Source organism: Crocodylus porosus, unplaced genomic scaffold (genome assembly GCF_001723895.1).
Source record: "Crocodylus porosus isolate Cpor-Errol unplaced genomic scaffold, CroPor_comp1, whole genome shotgun sequence".
Lineage (NCBI taxonomy): Eukaryota > Metazoa > Chordata > Crocodylia > Crocodylidae > Crocodylus > Crocodylus porosus.
In genome coordinates, this window is record NW_017728886.1 from 111,206,107 (window position 1) to 111,226,908 (window position 20,802).

At 39.6% G+C, this 20,802-nt stretch overlaps 1 protein-coding gene across 1 annotated transcript in view; it reads left to right on the plus strand.

Moving 5' to 3' along the window:
• TMEM245 (transmembrane protein 245) overlaps nucleotides 1-20,802 on the plus strand; it is a 116,351-nt gene that overhangs the window by 10,034 nt on the left and 85,515 nt on the right. The window contains exons 4-5 of the mRNA XM_019540734.1: nucleotides 4,853-5,062; nucleotides 9,941-10,110. Of these exons, the coding sequence (XP_019396279.1) occupies nucleotides 4,853-5,062; nucleotides 9,941-10,110 (380 nt within the window). The remainder of the gene's footprint in view (nucleotides 1-4,852; nucleotides 5,063-9,940; nucleotides 10,111-20,802) is intronic.

Here is a 20,802-nt window from a genome sequence, read left to right on the forward strand (position 1 = left end):
TGCACCACCTCCTGGGAGTCTATTCCAGGCCTTGGGGGCTTGGACAGTAAAGAAGTTTTTCCTTATGTCCAGTCTAAAACAGTCTTGGAGGAGTTTGTGACCATTGGACCTTGTCATCCCTTGGGGTGCTCTGGTGAACAGGTGTTCCCCCAGGTCCTGATGCACACCCCTTAAGTACTTATAGGCTGCTACCAAGTCACCCCTGAGCCTTTGCTTCTTCATGCTGGAGTCCCATGGCTCTTAGCCTCTCCTCAGAGGGCTTGTTCTCTTGTCCTCTGATCATGCGCGTGGCTCAGTATGCAGTAGAGGCAAAAGGGATGGGTGTTTCCATAGAGTACACTTTGTGAGTACAGGTTTCCCTTGCTTTATGTGAGTGCTGTATGTGCAAATTTGCTCTTATGCAGTGACCCTTCTTATACTAAAAATTTGTTACATGTGAGGTAAATTCACTCTTAAGCAATCAGTGTGGTGAAAGCATGCAGTCAGCTGCTTTGTGTGGTGCATTGTGGGAGTGACATGCACCAAAATATAGTCTCCTGAGTGGATCTGTGCTCCTTGTTTGTTGTCTGGACACGTGTTTCTTTTGTTGCCTTCCCCATTATGATAATGCTCTGTACTTGTGTGTACTGTCTGCTATTGGTGAGTACCAAAATTGTCTTATAAAAGTAGTAAAAATGGGTCTGGGGGTCCGTACAGTCAAGGTCTTGGAATGTATCCCTCCTATTTGTTACATTGTAAAGTGGGTTCCCTTTATGCGAATTTGAGTTATGCACCATTTTCCAGGAATGCCTGGACAACAAAGTGAGGGAAACCTGTACTGGTAAGGCAAAGAGCCTCTGGGTCAAAGGTTCAGAGGTTGAGCATATCTGTAGTGAGGCTGTATATGTGGATAACACATAGTTTCACATCTTGAATAACTTCAGTTACTGGTAAGTATCTTGGTTTTCTTCTCAGGGACGGGACACCCAGTACAAGGTAACATGACAGAATAGAAGATGCTCATCCACCGTGTAAGGCTTCCGCACTTGTGGTTTATCATTGTAATATTTGTGATGGACTTTATCATGCATCTGTTTTTCAGTTGTATATTCTAGGCTGTCATTTCACAAACTAGCAATGACTTTAGTGTTGGAGATGAAAGGCAGCGTGCAGTATGACAGTTGCCTGGTTTTTTGCGTGCACTGTGCTGTGAAATACTGTAGTTCCTACACCTATTTTCTCCCCATGGGAAAGCTAAAGTGTTGATGCTGATAAATATAATTTTGAGAGAATGTCCGTCAGTGGACGTGTATGGTTTTTACCTACACAATAATGTGTACAATTGTAAAATTATCCCCCTTTTCAGCATGGGACAGCTAATTCTGATTAAGCTGTAACTGGTTTTCCAACAGAATCATAAACGTTCATAGGATCATGGAATCAAAGGACCGGAAGGGACCTTTAAGATCATCAAGTCTGGTCCCCTGCCATGGGCAGGAGGTTATTGGACTCAAATAAGCTCAACAAGGTGCTTGTCCAGCCGCCCCTTGAACACCTCAAAGGATGGCGACTGCACCACCTCTGCTGGGAGCGTGTTCCCGGTTCTAGATACCTTTATGGAAAAGAAGTTTTTCCTTGTGTCCAGCCTAATTTTTTCCTCAATTAGCTTGTGCCCAGTGGTCCTTGTCCTCCCAAGGGGTTCCTTTCTGATGAGTTGGTCCCCTAGATCTTGGTGTTCACCCTTGACATACCTGTAGGCAGCTATCAAGTCACCTCTAAGTCTTTTCTGCTCAGACTGAACAAACCCAGTTCCCGGAGTCTCGCCTTATAGGACCTATCCTCCAGGCCCTTAATCATATGGGTGGCCTGTCTTTGTACCCTTTCGAGCTTATCCATGTCCTTCCTGAAGTGTGATGCCTGGAACTAGATAGAGTACTCCAGCTATGGCCTCACCAATGCTGAAGAGGGGGAGGAGCACCTCTGGATCTGTTTGCAACATATCGGCTGATACATGCCAGAGTTTATTTGCCTTGCTCACAACTTCATTGCACTGTTGGCTCATATTCATCTTCTGGTCAGTTGTCACCCCCAGGTCCCTTTCAGATGTAGTACCAGCCAGTAGACCACCACCCATCATATAGTTATGGTGAAGGTTCTTCCTACCTAAATGGAGGACCCAGCACTTGTCCCTATTGAACCTCATCTGGTTGTGTTCAGCCCATAGATCCAGTCCGTCAAGGTCATCCTGGATTCTTACCCTATCATCAGATGTGCCTGCATTTCCTTGCAGTGTGGTGTCATCCACAAACTTAATCATTGTGCTTTCCACCCCCTTGTCCAAGTCATTGATAAAGATGTTAAAGAGGAACAAGCACTGATCCCTGGGGGACACCACTGGAGATGGCTTTCCAGGATGAAGCCATCCCATCAATTACAACTTTCTAGGATCAGCCTCTGAGCCAGTTTCCAACCCACCTCACTGTAGACTGGTCTAGGGCAGTACCCTCTAGCTTAATTGAAAGAATCTCATGGGAAACTGTATCAAAGGCCTTGCTGAAGTCTAGGTAAATGATGTCAACTTCATGTCTCTTGTCCAGCTGGTTAGTTACCTGGTCATAAAAGGACACCAGGTTTGTTAGGCATGACCTGCCCTCAACAGTTGCAAGCTTGTGGTTGATGGCCTCCTTGACAATTTTTTCAAAGATTTTTCCCAAGACTGTAGTCAGATTGACCAGTTTGTAGTTTGCAGGTCATCCCTCTTCCTTTTCTTAATGATGGGTACCACATTAGCCCTTTTCCAGTCATTCAGGACTGCTCCCAAGTTCCATGACTCTTCAGACAGCTTCATCAGGGGCCCTGCTGAGCTCAGCCAGTTGTTAGGACTCAGATTCAGGTCATCTGGCTCAGCAGACTTGAACATGTCCAGATGTTCTAAGAGTACCCTTACCTGTTTGGGACTGGTTCCATGTGGACTTTTGTCTTCCCCATATTTCCTGGGCCTCTGGACAGGTGAACAGCTCCCATCTCATTTTAGGAATACCAATGTGAAGTAAATAGGAGTGCTGCTTTTTTGTGGGAATCAACTGTGGGCTGCCCACCCCCCCTCCCCTTTATTCAGTAGGGGTCCAAAGGTGGAGCTTGATTTTTTTTTTTTTTCCCTCTTGCTCCCTATGTATTTATAGAAGGACTTTTTGTTGTTTTTTTTATTTTGATTGCCAGTTTGATCTCCATGCCTACCTAGGCTTTCCATGTCTCATACCTGCAGAGCCTGGCCATCTGATCGTATTCCTCTCTGGAAAAATGGTTCAGCATCCATCACTTACATGCTTCTGTTTTCTTTTTCAGATATTCTCTAATATCCCTATTGAGCCAAGCAGGTCTCTTGGCCCTTTTCCTGCTTTTTGACCTCACGGGGATGACCTATTTTTGTGCAGTGAGAATTGCCCCTTAAGGAAGTGCCACTGATCCTGAACTCCCAAATCTTCCAGTTGCTGGCCTTTCTAACTAGTTTCCTGATTTTACCAGGCTTCTGAAGTCTAGGACTTCTGTTCTACTGTCTGAATTTCCAGCCTTTTGGTGGATGGTGACCCCTAATCAGGTTGTGATCGCTGTCGGCCAGAGTACCTCCAATCATCAGGTCACCTACTATGTCAGCAATAAGTCCAGAGTGATTTTTATCCCTAGTTGGTCCTTCCACAGCCTGTGTCAAGAACAGGTTGGCAGTAAACTGCCAGGAAGTTGGTTGACCTGCTGGAGCTGGATGAATGGTCTTCCCAACAGATGTCAGGGTTGGGAAGACCATTCAAGTTATGTTGGTGTCAGTTATAATGATATTGTATGTAAAATCAGTTTAGAAAGTAAATGCATAGCAAGCTTCTTGATTATCAGCTACAATAAGGCACCTTACTTCAATAAAATATCTCATTTGAAATGTTGGTGCTGAATAGGAAGTTTCTTTGAACAGTGACTTGCAGTTGAGGGACCAATCTACCTAACTGGCCAACTGCATGGAGAATTCACTTTTTTTTTTTCTTGCAGAGGTCTACAGACAATCAGGAAAGCAAATTGCAAATCTCCTTGATACTAGAATTCATCTTTTAAACTTAAAGCACCGAAGTAAACCACATAATTCTGTTGGAGAATTCTTGTCTGGTGTTTGTCAGAAATAAAATACATGTTAATAGTTTGTAGATTGAGGGTTAATTTAGAAATGAGACATCCATGCTTGTAATCGGTGTTAACTAAATTTAATTTTCCATGGTTTTATTTTTAGTTTGTAAACTAGAAAGATGATACATTTCAAACAATTACTACATGAGCAAGATGAATGACACTTATCCACAATTTTTTTAAGTTACCTTTCTTGGTTGCTGTTTTCTATTGCTATTGAAGTGTGACAGACAAGCAATTTGAGATCATGACATGAATAAATACTTGTAGTGGGACTGTATCTGAAAATTAGAAAAGTATATTATACTTAAGTGATTTGTATCATGGAAACACTCTTTTCAGTCTGCTATATCTGCTTTGAAGTACAGAGATTTTTTTGGATAAGAAATAGCCTGAAGCAATCATAAGAATATTATTGAACCTGTAGACAAAATAACATTAATAATCTTTGCCATAATGCTAGTACCATTGCAACTACAGTAAATTCTCCCTTTTGTTTTATATCTAGCAATATAAGCATATACCTTTTTCTGGGTTTTTTTGTGGCAAATGGAACAGGGGAAGTTTGTTTTTTTTTTGATTTGTTTGTTTTGGTTTTTTTGTAAAGTTTGCACATTATTATTTAAGAACCTATGACATAGTAAGCTGTTCAGAAATATTTTGTTTGGTGATAGACTTTAACGTGGTGTATTCTTTTCTTTAGGAACAGTGGAAAGTGAACAACACCCTCCTGCTTCATCGTCATCTTCCTCCTTATCAGCCACTTCTGGTAGACAGAAGCCTGAAATTAGAGCTTTTTTTAGAAAGAAGAAAACCAGTGATATCTATTTTGTTACTCTAGTATGGGCCATCATCATAGTCCAGATCTGGTTGAATCTCTGGATTGTGCAGTTACTGCCAGTGCCTATTGCAGGTAATTGGTTATTATTAATTCATGGTTAAATAGGACTTCAGAAAATCCTAGCCTTTTCATATCTGTGTAACATACCCTTTTCCAAATGGAAGATGTGGAATCTTTCACCTTCCACTTCTGAGTCTCAAAATGTCTTTTCCTAAAACCTAATCTTTTGTTGATGTGTTTTGAATTCAATTAACTTGTAGTTTCTGGTTTGAAGTCTATTATTTTCACAATTTCAGTCAGTTCCTGGTTGTAAATAAGTTATTCCAGATGGCTTGCCTGCTTAGTATCCTCCTGCATCATACAGTAACCTTCCATGAAATGTAAGAGTTGATTTGCTTGTATTTATTATTGTACAGTGGTCTAAACGTTTAATGTCATTCGGGAGTACCATATTTGTACATAATAAGAATACATGAAGAGTTGTTACTGCTTATGTTTCTGTTTCCTGGCAGTCTGTAGCATATGGCCAGGATTGCTTTTCCTTTTTGCTTTTTGTTCTTTTTGTCTTTGTGTTTGGGGTGGGGGGAAATTCTCTGTGATTTTTAATGAAAAGTACTCTAGAATTCTTAGTATAGTAATCATTATTATAAGGAAGACATGGTATTTTTTCTAATTTTAAGAATAGTCTAAGGCTGTCTAAAGTTTTTCTTTACCATCTTGAGACTTCAGTTCTCCCACCTGTAATATAGGAATCATAGTTGTTGTTGTAGGGGAGGAATACATTTTTTTTTTCGGGGTGGGGCTGAGTGTGCACGCTCTGGGCAGGTAGCAGTGGTGCTGGGAGGGGGGTTGGGTGGGCTACAGTGAATCTTGGGTTGGCTGCATCCATGCTGCCCCCCCTGCCCCTCCTCCCCTGTCAGGAAGAGCCTGGCCCCATCCCACAGCTGCAGCCTGCCCTGCGTACATCTGTGGCCCCCCCCGTGCCATCTGGGGTTCACATAGCAGCAGGAGCTGCACCCCCTGACTAACCGCTCAGGGTTCAGTCCTGTGTCCTGCCCTGAGTGCTTGCCCCTCCCCTAGCCCTAGCGTCACTTCCTCCCTCACCGCTGCCTGCATACCCCTCCCCAGCCCTGCTGTAGCTGCCAGAAGCCCGCAGCTGGGCTGCCTTGTAGCCCTACTACTGCCCCACATTTGAGGGGGATGAGCCCTGTTAGCCCCCCCCTTTCCACTGCCTGTGCTCGCTGTGCATCTCAGCAGCTGTTTTAAAACTGTATGCATCTTGCTTTTAGATCTTCGTTGACTGATGGTGTAGGAGAGTTCAGGTAGTTAATTCTTGTTTCCAGTGCTCCTTGTGTCCATATTTCCTCAGTCAAAATCATATTTCATTGTTTTAAGTGCTTTCTTCAATTTTATTTATTTTGCAGTTTAATGTGGCTGCTTCATTTAGTTAGCAAACCAAATAATATACTTCTTGATAAGAAGTAGTGTGAGCTCAGTTGTGATTACAATCATGAGCAGGTCAGGATGTCCATTATTTGCTCATTTGAATGCCTGTGGGAAAATATGTTCTTAACATGACCATCAGCTGGGAGTAGCATTTATATCTTTTTAAAAAAAACAAACAACAAACGATGTAAGGCCCATTCAGAGTAACTGTAGATGTTCTTGGCTTATGCCATGTGACAATTAATTGTATCAGTGATCTGAAAGAATGTGGAACATTGTTAGCAGGTGACTTAGACAGACATTGTTAAACAGAGCAGAGAACAGGTCCTTGATACAGTGTGACCTGGATTCCTTGGGCTCAGGCAATCTAGCCAAATGTCAAATTATACATCTAGAAACAGGAAAACAGACCATACAGGATGGTCATGAGAAACAGTGACTCTAAAAGACTTCTGTCAAGCTTTGTAAAGAGCGGTTCAATCTTGTGGTCAGAAAAGCTAATGTAAAGAGGCTCTTCCTTGGATGTACGAGAAGAGGAGCTATTTTTATTCATGTTTGACACTGCTACTGCGATGTAAGATGTTGAAAAATTTGGGAGTCTTCAGAGGAAAACAATGAGAATGACTGAAGGTTTGGAAAAAGGTTTCAGTTTATGAAAAAGGAGCTTTGGGTGCAGTTTGATCAGAGTCTAGAAATAGTGTGAAGAGCAATGTGATAAGAGGGCTTTATAGTTTTGTGAACAAAGAGAAAAAACAATGGCTGTAAATTGAAGCTAAATAAATTCAGACTTGAACTGACATACAAATGTGATGGTGTGGGTCAGTCCAATAGAACATCTTACCAGGGGCTGTGATGGACTTTTTTTCCATCCCTGTACATTGGTTTTCTAAAAAGATGCTTTAGTACAAATAGGAATCGATTTAGGAAAATCCTACGGTTTGTTTTATTTAAAAAGTCAGCATACATCATCACAGTGGCTCACTTACTAGTATAATCTATTAATTTAATGTTATTAATCTCAGTAATTACATTGGGCAGAAAGCAGGGTAGGGTGGTCTCTCTGAATTTATCTCTAAGGTGCCACCTTGCCCTGCCTTCTCCCTGACTTCAGACTAACACTGCAACCATATCTTGGAAAGGGGTGGTTCAGTCATGAACTGAGCCACATTTGGAACACTGGATCACAGTAAGTATTGTAGGGTAAAAGAAAATAAATTGGGTTGTCGAAGGAGAGGAAGTACACAAAGCAAACATATAATAGCAGTGTGACTGGAAATGACTTTCTTATATTAACAATAGGTCCCCTAGTTAAGCCAGGTTCACTTAAGTTGATATTTTAAAGTCAAGGGCATGATGATCCTAAGAGAAAAGGCTTCTTGCATTAGAGCAACAGATTTTTATGTAAAGAATGGCTGATTTACCCAAAAGTCCATAAACTGGCCTCTGACTCTAATTGCCATTTTATGCATCAGAAACATCTTCTCACTATTAGAATTTTTGCTTAAACCATGTTTGCTTCAACAGAATGATGTATTCCCTTAATGCTATATTATTTGGGAAGAGGGACATATACGTAAATCATTATAAAATGTAGAACAGAGAGCAATATCAGTGTAAAATGTTAACGAAAGCCAGTCATTAAAACCCACATGGAACAAGCAGCCAACCTACAAGGAAGATCTGAAACATTCATTCATTGTGTTGAGTGCGTATAACTAGGAGCACATTTATTTTCAAGTGCCTGTTGCTTCTTCTTTGATTTTGCTTGCCCCCCATTTTTTTTCTCTCTCCCTCTCTCTGTTTAAACAGCAAGCACAATGTTAGAAAACATGCTCTCTGTGTATTCTGTAAAAGAACAGCTGTACCCGTGTTGCAGAGCAGTAGTTTAATTGGTTTATGCATTTATTATCAATTGAATTAGATTAAAAAAGCTACAGTGTAAGACTTCATTTTCCCCCTGGAAGCAAGATGTAAACCTTGCACAATATTTTCAACTTTTTTGGACACTTAGCTGGTGCTAAGTGTAAGAAGAGGATTACTTGGTAAGAAGCTGGTACTCAAGATTGCCACATGGTGGTGCCACGAGTAAGCAAGTAAAGCAAATTTTGGAAAAACTGTAAAATGAGCAATGCCGTGGGAAAGAACAGAAACGGTTACAGAAAGAGCTTACAGATAATAGGCTTTTGTTAAACTTGATAAACTCCCTGTAGACATTAAAATTTGACCTTTTGGGCCATGACATTTTTTATATCTAGATATTTGTAAGGGATGCATGCTATGAATGTTGAGTGGTATAGTTTTGTAGCATGTGCCAGCAGGTTTTACATTCAGTTTGGAGGAGTTTTGAATCGACAGAAAAAAATAATTATTAAAATACATTTTAATATATTACCTGTGAATATCTTTACTATGCAGTGCAAAAGCACAGAATTCCATAATAGTTTAAAGTTTTCTCATATGATTATATTGCTAACAGTTTTCTTTAAATTACTGGTTCCATGTACATCATATATTTCTCAAGTAGTTACCTGTTTGGTAGGTTAAGTACACAAATTTTAAGCAAAAGTCTCAGTACCTACTTTTTAATTAGAATCATGACATTCAGCATCTTGAGTTTTGACAAAAGAAATAATATCAATGTGATAATTGTATTCAGAATATGAAACTTTTTAAAATTGTATTTCAGTAATTTGCAGAAGGGGAAGGGGGCTTAAATTCAGGTCTCAGAATATCAGTCAAAGTAATGAATTGAGTTTCTTAACCAGCGTATTTTAAAGGCAAAAATCTGTTAATGCATTTTTAAGGGTGCAAATGTAAAATAATCAAGAAATGCAGAAGTACAGGTTTACATAGAAATTGTAACTTAATTAACACATTTTCAAATGTATTTGTAATGCAAGCTGAATCTAAATACAAATCTAGAGAATTTGTACTTATCAGGAAAGAAATGTAGATATCCATAAGATAGTTTAGTTGTAAACTTAACTGTAGCTCCTGCTGTTCTGAACATATGTATAAATGAAAGTATATGGCTCTCCCTTTGACATGAAAGGTACTGGTTTAATGATATGGAAAGCCAAAAAAAGGTAAAAATGTTGAGGGAGAGAAAATTGCTTCATGTCCAAGATACTATACACTGAATATGCTATCCATGTTCATTCTGTAAAGTAGAGATGTTGCTGGTGTTTAACAAAACTGTCAGTTCAATGCATGTAATAAGTAGAATTGCTCCGTAGATTATTGTGTATGCAATAAGATGATCTGGAGCTGCCTTTTATATGGCGGTATTTAAGTTTCAGGTGGATGAATGTTTTTTTAGGACGTGCATAATCTTTGTTTTGAAAATGTCAAAGTACTTCTAGTAAGAGGGGGAAAAAAAATTATATACTATTTTTTTCCTAAATGTCCCAGTGGAGGGAAGAGTTACTGAAGAAAGGAATAAGACAGACATGGTACAGTTGTCAAATTCCTAATCTTAAATTCCTTTTTTCTTTATTATTACAGTTTGGGTTCTTAAAAAGCTTGTGGTCCACTTCGGAGTTGTGAACTTCATGGCAAAACGTTGTAGCACGTGGTGGCACGTTGTGGAAAACTTTGTGAAGGAGCGGCAAGAAGCTCTTGCTCCATGGCCGATCAGAGGACTTGGAAGGGTCATGCTAAAACTTGACAGCAAGGTATTTCAGTTAATTTTCTTAAACAAGCTAAAAGTTTTATTTGTGTGACTGGGTCCTGGGGATCTGTTGGTCTAAAATAAAGTGAGTCTGTTGCTAGTTAACCTTTCTCTTCATGAAAAAGTGTGTGTGCGTCCATGTGTGCACGTATGTACCACCACATATCTTTAGACCCTATCTCTACTCTCTCTATTCAAGCTGAAGCACATGTTTAAACTTTGAAAAATAGGTTAGGTTCCTCAACATTAACCTGATATCTAGCTCTACCAGGCAGTGCTGTGGAGAAAAATTGGCCACTTCACTCCATTCACACTGCCTCCCAAAGTGGAATCGGTATAGCCATATTATTATGGTACTGTACCTGGGTACTGTTTAGAGACAGAACTAGTTAGCTTGCCCATAACCCTTCACTATTCCAGAGATTGTTACTGTTCTGCACTCACTGTTATGGCATGTCACTGGTTGGCACAGTAAATGCAAAATATAGATGTGCCCAAGTGATTGACAGAAGTAGCCTTTAAAGTTTAAGCTAGCCTAATAATATGGCCCAATTACATGTTAAGGGGGACTTCTCATGTGTCAGTCATGATATCTGATAAAGACATTAATCTTAATCTATGAGTGTAAAGGATTGAATATTCTTAGTTACATTAAGCTAATTTAATGTTACAAAATGGCTTCTTTTTTTAGTCTGTAGATTGAATCTAAGCTACTTCACCCACATGCTACGCTACATAGCTACTAAATGTAGCTGTCCTAGTGCAGCACCACAGAAGGCTTGTATGGAAAAAGTCAGGAGTTGTGATCTCCAGGAAGTGACAGAATAAACCTTTCATATGGTTTTCTCTGTTAACGACATCAATGTGGAAGATGCTCTTGATTTCTTCTTTATAATGGAACACTTAAATTACAAGAAGATTTGAAACTGCCTAAGTGAATCTTCATAAGGGACTTTTGCGTTTAAATTTTGCTAAGGGATATTGAAAATGAGTGAATGTTTTCAAAACTATTTTAAATAAATATTTATTTATTAAGCTATTATCTACTGAAATTGTACCACAGAAATGTAAAATACAAAAATGTCCTTGTCCTGCATAGCTTAAAACTGAAGGGCTGTGCTATGCAAACTGTTTTACTATCATGTCTGTGCCCATCCAAATTCATTTGCCAGATGCAGGCCTAAACATTAACAAGAACAGGAGGAAATGAAGCAAAGTGGTTTTGGTGGGCAAAAGGATGAAAAGGTTTTATTGGAGTAGGAGGTAGGACGAATTATAAGCTTTCTTTAAGTAGGCATTGATTTAGCTCTTGAGGTCTGCTTGAATGGATGGAGAAGAATTTGAAAGAGAATGAGGAAATTGAATTCACAGGGAGGCAAGAGGGAGCAAGTAAAGACATTTGAACAGGGATTAAATAAAGCAATGGATAAGGTAGGTAACTTAAACTGAGTAGAGATATGAAAGATCAGTATATCAGAGGGTGGAGAAAGGGAGGCTTTAGTAGATTTTTTTTTAATAGGATTGATGAATCTTTGAGCAGCTGTAAAAATAAAACCAGCTGGATTTTGGAGGTGGCACATATTTGGTATAATAAACCAAAAAATTAAAAAAAAAACCATCTTGCAAGCTTGTAGGCTAGGGTAAGTGATGGAATTACTAACGATGATGGAGAAAGGGGTGATGAATCTAGTGTCTGATGCATTGAATTTCAGATGAAATCCATAACTATAAGTTTTTGTTTGGTAGGAACCATTAAAATTCAGTGAATTTTTTGGGGGTATATATTAAGATAATTTAAGTTATGAAACTTTAAAATGGTATAATAAGAATAATGGAAAAGTAAGAATTGGTCTTATACCCTGGCTTGATATGTTTTGCTCCTGTTTTTTTTGAGAGTGAGAGACTATATAATCACTTCCAATTTAATAGTGTCTTTTATAATTTAGAGACTTTTAGTGATCATCTGTACTTCCTTTCCCCTGAAAATACCACCTATGACATTGGTGTTTCTCTGTTAGCAGAAGCAGGGTACTAAGCCTCAGCCTTATGTAAATAAACTGTTGCTGATGTTTGTTTCTAACACATGTCTAAATTATACAATAGTGATGTATGTTTCTAACATTCTGGCACGTTATACAGACAGGCAAGAAGTCCTGCCACCAAGAGAAAGGGATGGATGGAGAGTGAAGATGCATCTGGAGGAGCATGTGTCCTCTTCAGCCAGAGAAAATCTCCTAGTTTTGGATATGGTGGGCCAGGAAGAGAGATTCTTTTCCCTCCTCCTTAAGTTGAAAAAAAATTAAAGGAAGCATGTGGGAGAGGGCTCCAAGTGAGCTCAGCAGATTCTCAGCACTGATTCATTTTGAAGCACTTATTTAATCTGTTGAGGAAAAGAAATAAGAAAGTAGTGCCTGTTCAACTTCCTTCCTCTTTCTCTGCTGATAAATGGGGTGTGCCCATTTGAGAAGTTCTGGTTGTGAAAAGTAGACAGGTGTTGCTTTTTATTTTTTTTTCTTCCAGCAGCTGAACAAAAGGGAGTACTAGAAAGCTCAGCAGGTGCCAATGAAACTAATTGTCCATTTTTTGTTACTGTTCTGTTTTAGACTAGGTAAATGAAGAGTGTTTAATATATTTGGTGTCCCTTGCTGATCTTCCTCCTTTTACTACTCCTCTGCTAACAGCATACATACATAACGCCTAGAGGCTGGAAGTTTTCTGAGGGGTGAAGAGAGTGTGGGAGCAGGGGGCAGAAATTGGATGCCGCCACTCTTCCACCCTTGAGGAAATGTAAAATATATGGGTATTATTCACATACTTTCTAAATAGTTTAAACTAAATCTTTGCTTCAGCCTGCTGTACTCTTTACACAGTGAGTGCCCACTTGCATTTTTATTTGTACTTGGACAGCTGTCCTGGTCAACCCAGTGTGGTCATGGGACTTTGCTTGTCCACTGAATAATTCCATGCATCTTTCCAGGCTTTCATAAAAGAGGATTGTGTTTATGTTAGTCTGTGAATATATTTTATTAATGAAGGGAAATATACTTTTTGGTATATTTTGAATTCATTGTATACTTACCAAAAGATCTTTTCTAGATGTAGTAGACCATAGTCTGACACTTGGTGATTATAGGTAGGTGGTTCAGTCTTTTTACCAGAGTCAAGTATGGGTACTTTAAGTTCTAAATTAAGCACACAGTTAAAAACACCTGAGAAACATAGGAACACATGTTTCTGCACTTTCACTAGTGTGTAGAAACGCATCTTCTTCAGAAAATCTTTTAGGACCTGGTAGCATAATGTAAATTAGCTTTCAGATGGAGTAGTGAAGAAAGTACTGGATTAAACATACATACATTGTTAAATTCTGCTTTTGTAAATAGTTGGTTTAACCAAACTTAAAAAAAACCAACTTGTGGCTTGGGTAAAAGCACCCAAGATTCTGTCTGTCAATATACAATGGGAATTAAATTGCTAAAATTTAAACTGGCTGGAGGTCAGTATATAGTGCATGTATTTGAGGGCATTGATGTTTTCCTGCATATCATTGCTGTTTCCTGGCTTTTGTACCTACTGGTATGTCTTAGGAGACTAAAGATTGAAAAAAATTACTCTGATGGATGGAAGTTACGTTGCTTTTATTAATTGCCATTAATGCTAATGGAGTAGCATTAATTTTCCCTATAAGATCATTATAACCATTATAGGGGGCAGGGCAGGATACATTAGACTATCCTGTAGAAGTCTATTTAAAAGAAAAGAGACTTACAGTGAAATGGGTTATCTTGTCATGTTAGATTATTTTTTTCTACTTTGTTTCCATGAAAGCAAGACAAAGGTACATGCCAGGGAGGTGGGAGTATTAAATATCAGCCCTATTACATCATTTTACTGATAAAACATTTCTTTCCTGGGAAGATGGGGAACTGATCAGAATCTTGCAACTGAGGTTTTTCAAGCTCTTGTAGTTTCCCATTTCTGTTCATGTTTCCATAGGAACAGATGCACTTAAGCTGTATAGTATGTTACATAACTGGATACCTTTGTGCTTTGCATTGTTACTGAATCTGTGTATGTTTGTCTCTCAGTATAAGCTGCACTTTGATCTGCATTCTGGAATTTTGGCTTAATACAAAACACTTCTTTAGGTTTTGTTTTTATATTGGGAATGCATCTCAATTTCAGTCACTGGTGGCCAGTTAATGGTACAAGCCCCAAGTGTAGACAAGGAAAAGGCACAGCTTCTGTTCGTGGAGTTACACTATTTTTAAGGAAGAATGAGCAGATGGATAGGAACTTCAGTTTTTTGTCTACAGTTGAGGTTTGCATAGATAGTAGTTATGTTGGTAACTATTCCATTCACTGCCATTAGTGACTGAAGTTACACGACAGACAAGGTCATAAAATGGGTGTATGATTAGTTTGGGTGAGAGCTATTAGAATTAAATTTCTATTCCAGAAGGAAACAATGATTTAGGAAGAAGGTGTTCTACAACACCTGGGGTTACTAGGAATAATGGCCACAAATTATTAGAGAGAAAGTTCAGGCTGGACATCAGGAGACATTTACTTTACAGTCAAGGCTGCCAGGTTCTGGAATGGGCTCCCAAGTCAGGTAGTACTCTCTCCTAACTTGGGGTGATATGACCCCCGGACTTGTTTCTGCCCAGGGTAGGGGGTTGGACCTGATGATCTGTTTAGGTCCCTTCTAACCCTAAGCATCATGATATACCTGTCCTCTATTGTTTGCACAACCTGCCTGATTATAGACAGCCTATATGAATAAGTGATTGGATCTGTGATCTTTTGCTGTGTATGTCAGGCAAATTTAATATTTTTTCCTATTCCTTTTCATATTATTTGACTTGAGTCTGAATGCAGGAATACTAGTAAAACACAAAAATGTTTCATGTTTTTAACAACAGTTGGCAAATGACATTTTGAGCGCGATTGAAATTTGACCATTAATTGTTTCTGATTGGGAACTTGATGCTCAAAAACAAGTGTCTGATGCGTTGTTTTTGATACTTAGTAATGCTCCTGTTTTCCAAAGAATGTTTTCACCTATACTGCACTGATCTTGGAAGTTTTGGATCCTAATCTATGACTGTTCAAGCCATACAGGTGCAGATTGAGAGCCATTTTAAAATTGTTCAACTGTGGTTGCCAAACATTTTGGTAAAGTTGGGTTTTTTTGGGTTTCTTTTCCTTTCTAAATAACATGCATGTTGGTAAAACCTGGATTATTGCATTGCAGGTTTTTACAATAGCTTTCTTTCCTGTTGTAATTTATTGTTGGGCCTGGAGTGATTTCACGTTTCATTCTGTGGATTACTGTCTCTGTTTGTTTTTCATACTATTACTGCATTCTTCAATAATCCTTTGCTGTCTTCTTGTCTTTTTCTCGCCCACTCTTCATCTACCCCTGCCACCAACAAGCTGTGGCATTGGCTTAATAAGAAGGTAAATAAAGAGATGGATTGTGATTCCAGCTAATGCACTCTGTGTCTTTTTGCTGCATGAACACTTTCTAACGTGTCTTGCTGCTTATTTTTTCCCTGCATCTTTTCTTTTTCCCTTTGCTCCTGGTATAAGCTACTAAAGGTCATGCAATACCACCTGATCTACCTTGTTTTAATAAAATGAACTCATGAAGTTAATTGTTTGATGCAGCAGGGTACGTTGGAGTTTAAATCATTTTACTATTTAAGAACAGTTTGACTTTTACTATTTATATACTTCACAAAACCAACATGTAACTTGATTCTGTTGGCATTCTCTGCTCAGGAGAAACTTGACAGCAGTGCCAATAATAACTGGGGAGTGTTTCCAAAGATAGGCATGGAAACCATGCAGAGCTCTTACTTTATTCACCTGCAGTCAATGATAGAAGTGTATTACCTTCAAAATCACCAAATTAATCTACATTTTCAAAAGGGAAAAATAAAACAGCCTCAAAGATACCAGTTATTGAGACAGCACTAAGGCAAGAGTGGCTAGTGGAAGAAAGAATATTCAATGTATAGGCTTAAACAATAATTTTCCTTCCCTGTAGTTTGTAGAAAAAGCAATGTAATTGAGATGGCATAGACTGTTTTTTTGCACCATTTTTGCTTACTTATGTTTCCAAGTAGGATGAAGTTATTATACCCATCAGCAGGAGCTTTACACCAGTCTAGTTATAGTGGCTGGCCAGCGGCATCTGGAATCGTGGAAAATCCATACTGTAGTTGAAGTGTTAACTATTGGAAGAGCTTAGCAGATTCACAGGAACATTGGGCATTGGGGAAAGATAACTCTGTAATACGTCAAATCTGTAGGATTCCCTACTGTTCTGTCTTCATTATCTTCTAATAATGTAGTCTTCATAGTTTTTGTATTTCAAGGTTATTAAAATATATCTCAGACAAAGCAAATTTCCCAAACAAAAGTACTGAGGGACTCATAGTTGTAGATGCATATCTAAACTAATTAAGTTAAAATGTTCAAATGGGATATATGAAAGATGGGTTGAACCATGCATCTGGAAAGGGCAGAATTTTAAGGGACAGCCTTTTACTGTCATTTATCATCTCTGTACACATGGGAGAATCCAAATAGCTGACACTGAATAGAAAAGGCCACCCCAAAATGACCGCAGAATTAGAGCTTTAGGCTGCAATCAACCCATGAAAACTGTTAAGTCCCTCCATGACTTGGGTAGACCCCTGTTATACCCTGTGGCCTGTAATCTAGCATCTTGCTAGTGGGCAAGGTCTCAGTATACAGTTTTCTTTAAGTGTACATGTGAAAGGAAGGAAGGCTGCCAGGTTTATAAATGAATGTTAGATGAAAGGGAACAGTTAAGGTTAGGGAGTAGAATTGAACCATCTCTTGGCTTTTTGATGGTATGTTGTTTTAATTTCATCCTAGATTCCTTATTTTGGTCGTGGTTATTTTTGCCCTACAACATGTTTTAATTTCATAAGTATTAGAGGTGGACTGATGCATCAGTCCGATATCAGATCAGCAACAGTAAAGAAAACTGGCTGTATCAACTATCAGCCTGATGGAGCCAATAATTTGGCTGATAAATGCCTGGGCTGTACTCAGGCAGCGAGGGGCACAGCCAGCAGCGTGGAGAGCTGTGTCCAGCTGGTAAGTCTGGTGTGGTGGAATGGGAGGTGGGAGGGAAAGGCAATGAGGGGTGTGCAGATCATCGTCCCCTGCAGTGTGGGAGGGGGAGGGGCAAGCATTGCACAGGCAGGGGAGAGGCGGCTCTTGCTGCTTGCTTGTACCCCAGGAGGATACTGGGGGGGAGGATGTGCCCCCTGGATCTGTGCAGGGTGGGGTGGGATGAGCTGCGTGGGGCTCTTCTCAGTGGTGGCTGGGCTGGGCTTGGAGCGGGCGCTGGGAGGATGCTGCATTTGTCCCAGATTTCGCTGCCACTCTGCTCCCCATGCCACAGTTACCTGTCACAGCCCCAGCTCTTCCCTCCCTCTTCCCTTCCACCACAACGGACTTACCAGCTGGAGGCAGCTGGTATCGGAAATCAGATTGGTATTGGCCAATATGCCTCCTTAAATATCGGCTATTGGTATTGGTCCCAAAAATGTATATTGGTGCACCTTTTAATAAGTATGCACAACCAAAATGAAAAGAATTGTTGTTTGCAAATGACATGTTTAGACCCCTGCAATACATCGGCATGGTGCCCTGATCTATGGATAGAAGTTTGTGTATAACTCCATGTTTTTTCTTATCTAGTTTTAGACTTTGTAGTTAAAAACAGATTTGTGGATTAGGTTTCCTGAACTTTACTAGAATTTAAAAGTTGTTAGACAGTTGCAGTCATTGTTAGCTGAACATTAATGTGGCTTTTAATAGGCTAGCCTATAAAAAAAAACAAACAAACAGTTTTGGACTAATTTCCTGTGAAATGTCGGTGTGTTAGTCACTAGCTGGAAAGGTACTTCAAACTAATAATTTTTCACTTTTTATGCTTGCTTTAGGGAGAGTTTGGAAATGTGTTTGTATTTAAAATTCCATGCTACATTAAGACTATCTAGTGTATGCTATGCTGATCATGATACTGTACAACCAAAATTGTCAGGTAAATTCTTAATGCCTCTTAATTTTATAAAAAGCATCCCAGTGTATGGAAAGAGAGGAGTTGATTGAAGCACAAAAAATTGGGACTATCTACTTTTACAACTTTTTCCATTTTATCTTCTCTTGAGGAAAATGCTTATGTGAGAGCTAAACCAAACTTCTAATGATACATTAGGAGCTACATGTTTAAGTTATGCAAAGACAGGTGAGGATCTGAAATAGTAGTTGATTTATGGCTCTTAAGAGCAGAAGATAAGAACAAAAGGTTCTGTCATTAAGAAGTTTCTGTGAGGGACTGCTTTTACGTTATACACAAATTCTTATCCATTAAACATTTTTTCAATTAATTTAATGTTACTTAGCTAGCATAGAACAAAGAATAGCTTACATTGAGCTAGGAAGACTTTCTCTGTATTGCATTATCTACAGTAGGAATTTTTCAAAACATTTTCCTCTTTTGGTAGCAGCTTTGTCTGTATTCAATTCCTGTTGAACTTCAGGATCCTAATGTGGACAGCTGTCCAGGTAACCTAATCTGGCTGTTCACCTGCACTTAGTTAATATAAATGTAAAAAATTGTTTCTGTAATTGCACAGTAGCATCTGTGGTGCTGAATGGTCACTTTTTTCAACTCTTGTTGGAAAATATTCTATTTTGCCTCATTTTAGAGTGGGAGGAAGTAAACAGAAATTGCAACAGTTGTTTTAGCATAAAATAGAGCGTAAGATGCCCATACTCACTAATTTCATGTAGACTTAACTATCCTTTCATGTTACAATTCTGCCAACAACGAATTAGATGCCACTCTCCTTTGACCCTTTAATATAACTTTCATTGACCATATGCCATAAATCCATATTCTTTTTTTTTGTTTAAGAGGTATGACCTTCTGTAGTTTAGGAGCTTAGCCTTTTTTCTACCACTGCACTGTCTCAGATATCATGAGCATATTTGCCTGCAGCTGATGAATAACTTCTAGAGGCTTAAAATTGAAACTAAAACTTTTAAATCTCTGGCTGCTGTCTAGAATGTTTTCATGTGTTTGTGTGCATGTACATAATTGTGAGAAGGGCATAGGAAGAATGACTTAACGGGGCACTAAACCCCTGGCCTGCAGGCCAGATCCAGCCCATGGTGTTGTCATCCAACGTAGGGGGCTCCCTTTTGGTCTGGAAATTTGGCAGTGTGGAAACAGTGGCTAAATTTCCAGAGCCATGCAGAGTCCTGGACCCTGTGTGCTGGATGCGAGTGCAAGGGCAGTGCCAGGCATAATCCTGGCATGTAGGATGACAGAATGGGGCAGTACCCATAATGTCTCAGTATGTGGGGCATTGAGGGGGCAGTGCCTGGCATGGGGTCCTGTATGTCCCATGGAGTGGTCTTACACCACTCATGTGGCTGCAGGGCCTAAAAGTTGAGCATCAGTGATCTAGAGAAACACTGACTGGATTCAGGGATAAATATAAAACATTCAGGAGTTTAACTTATACACATAGATGTGACATCTTTATCAGAGAGAACTCAGTTTTCATGAGCGTCCTGGTGCAGAACAGCTGGGACTTTTTTTTACATGTTGAAAAGGCAGGTAGTGGGATTCATCAGGAAATATGGTTAGGAGCTAGTTGTAGGTTAAAGTTAAGGCATTACTGAATTAATGTTACAAAGATCATACTTTCATTTCTATGGTTGTTGCACCTTAATTCAGCCATTTCCTGTGGCCTGACTTCCTACATGTTGCTGTCTAGATTCTCTTTAAGCATGTCTGTGCAGCAGGTGGCTTGGAGTTTCAAATGGACTTGATCAGCTTATGCTTGTTCAATGGCCCTTACACACAGTTGGAGGGAATTGGATAATACCTGCCCTGTAGCCTAGTGATTAGAGTACTGTCTAACAAGGCAGGAAATATGAAGATTTGAACCCCCTGCAGGGTGACAGGGAGGGTTAGAACCTTGGTCCCTAAATTCCTGGGTGAGCACTCTTAAGTACTAGGCTTAAATTGTCTCTGGATTTAGAAACCAGATACCTTATTACCACCCTCAGATGGACCACAACCTTTCCATTTAACAATAGGCTAATTTATTGATACACAGTAATAACAGAAAAGAATACAAACAATCAAGCAATTCTGTGCATCTACCAAATCCTAGGGCTGTCATCAGAGTCAAAGTACAACTGACCAGGATGCAGTCTTTATTCTGAGGCTGTCTCTTAGGTGTCAGATGTTAGCATGTCAGCAGCCTGGAGGTAGAATGCTGAGCCCACCCCCCTCCCCCCAATCCCCCACTTCCCTTCCAGTGGGGTGGATGAAGTAGGCTGGTGGTCTGCTCTCTATTCATGGTGGCCTTGGGGATACTTCCCGGGGGGCAGGGGATCCTCTTGGGGACCCTCTCAGGGAGGAGGGATGGGAAGGGGAGGGGCCCCTTTGTTGTTCTCAAGTCTCTGCTTTTCTATTCTCCTTCCCTCCTGATGACTCTTGATTTGTGGCTGTTGATGGTCAGTCTCTCTGTGTCACACATAGATTCATAGATTCATAGATGCTAGGGTCAGAAGGGACCTCAATAGATCATCGAGTCCGACCCCCTGCATAAGCAGGAAAGAGTGCTGG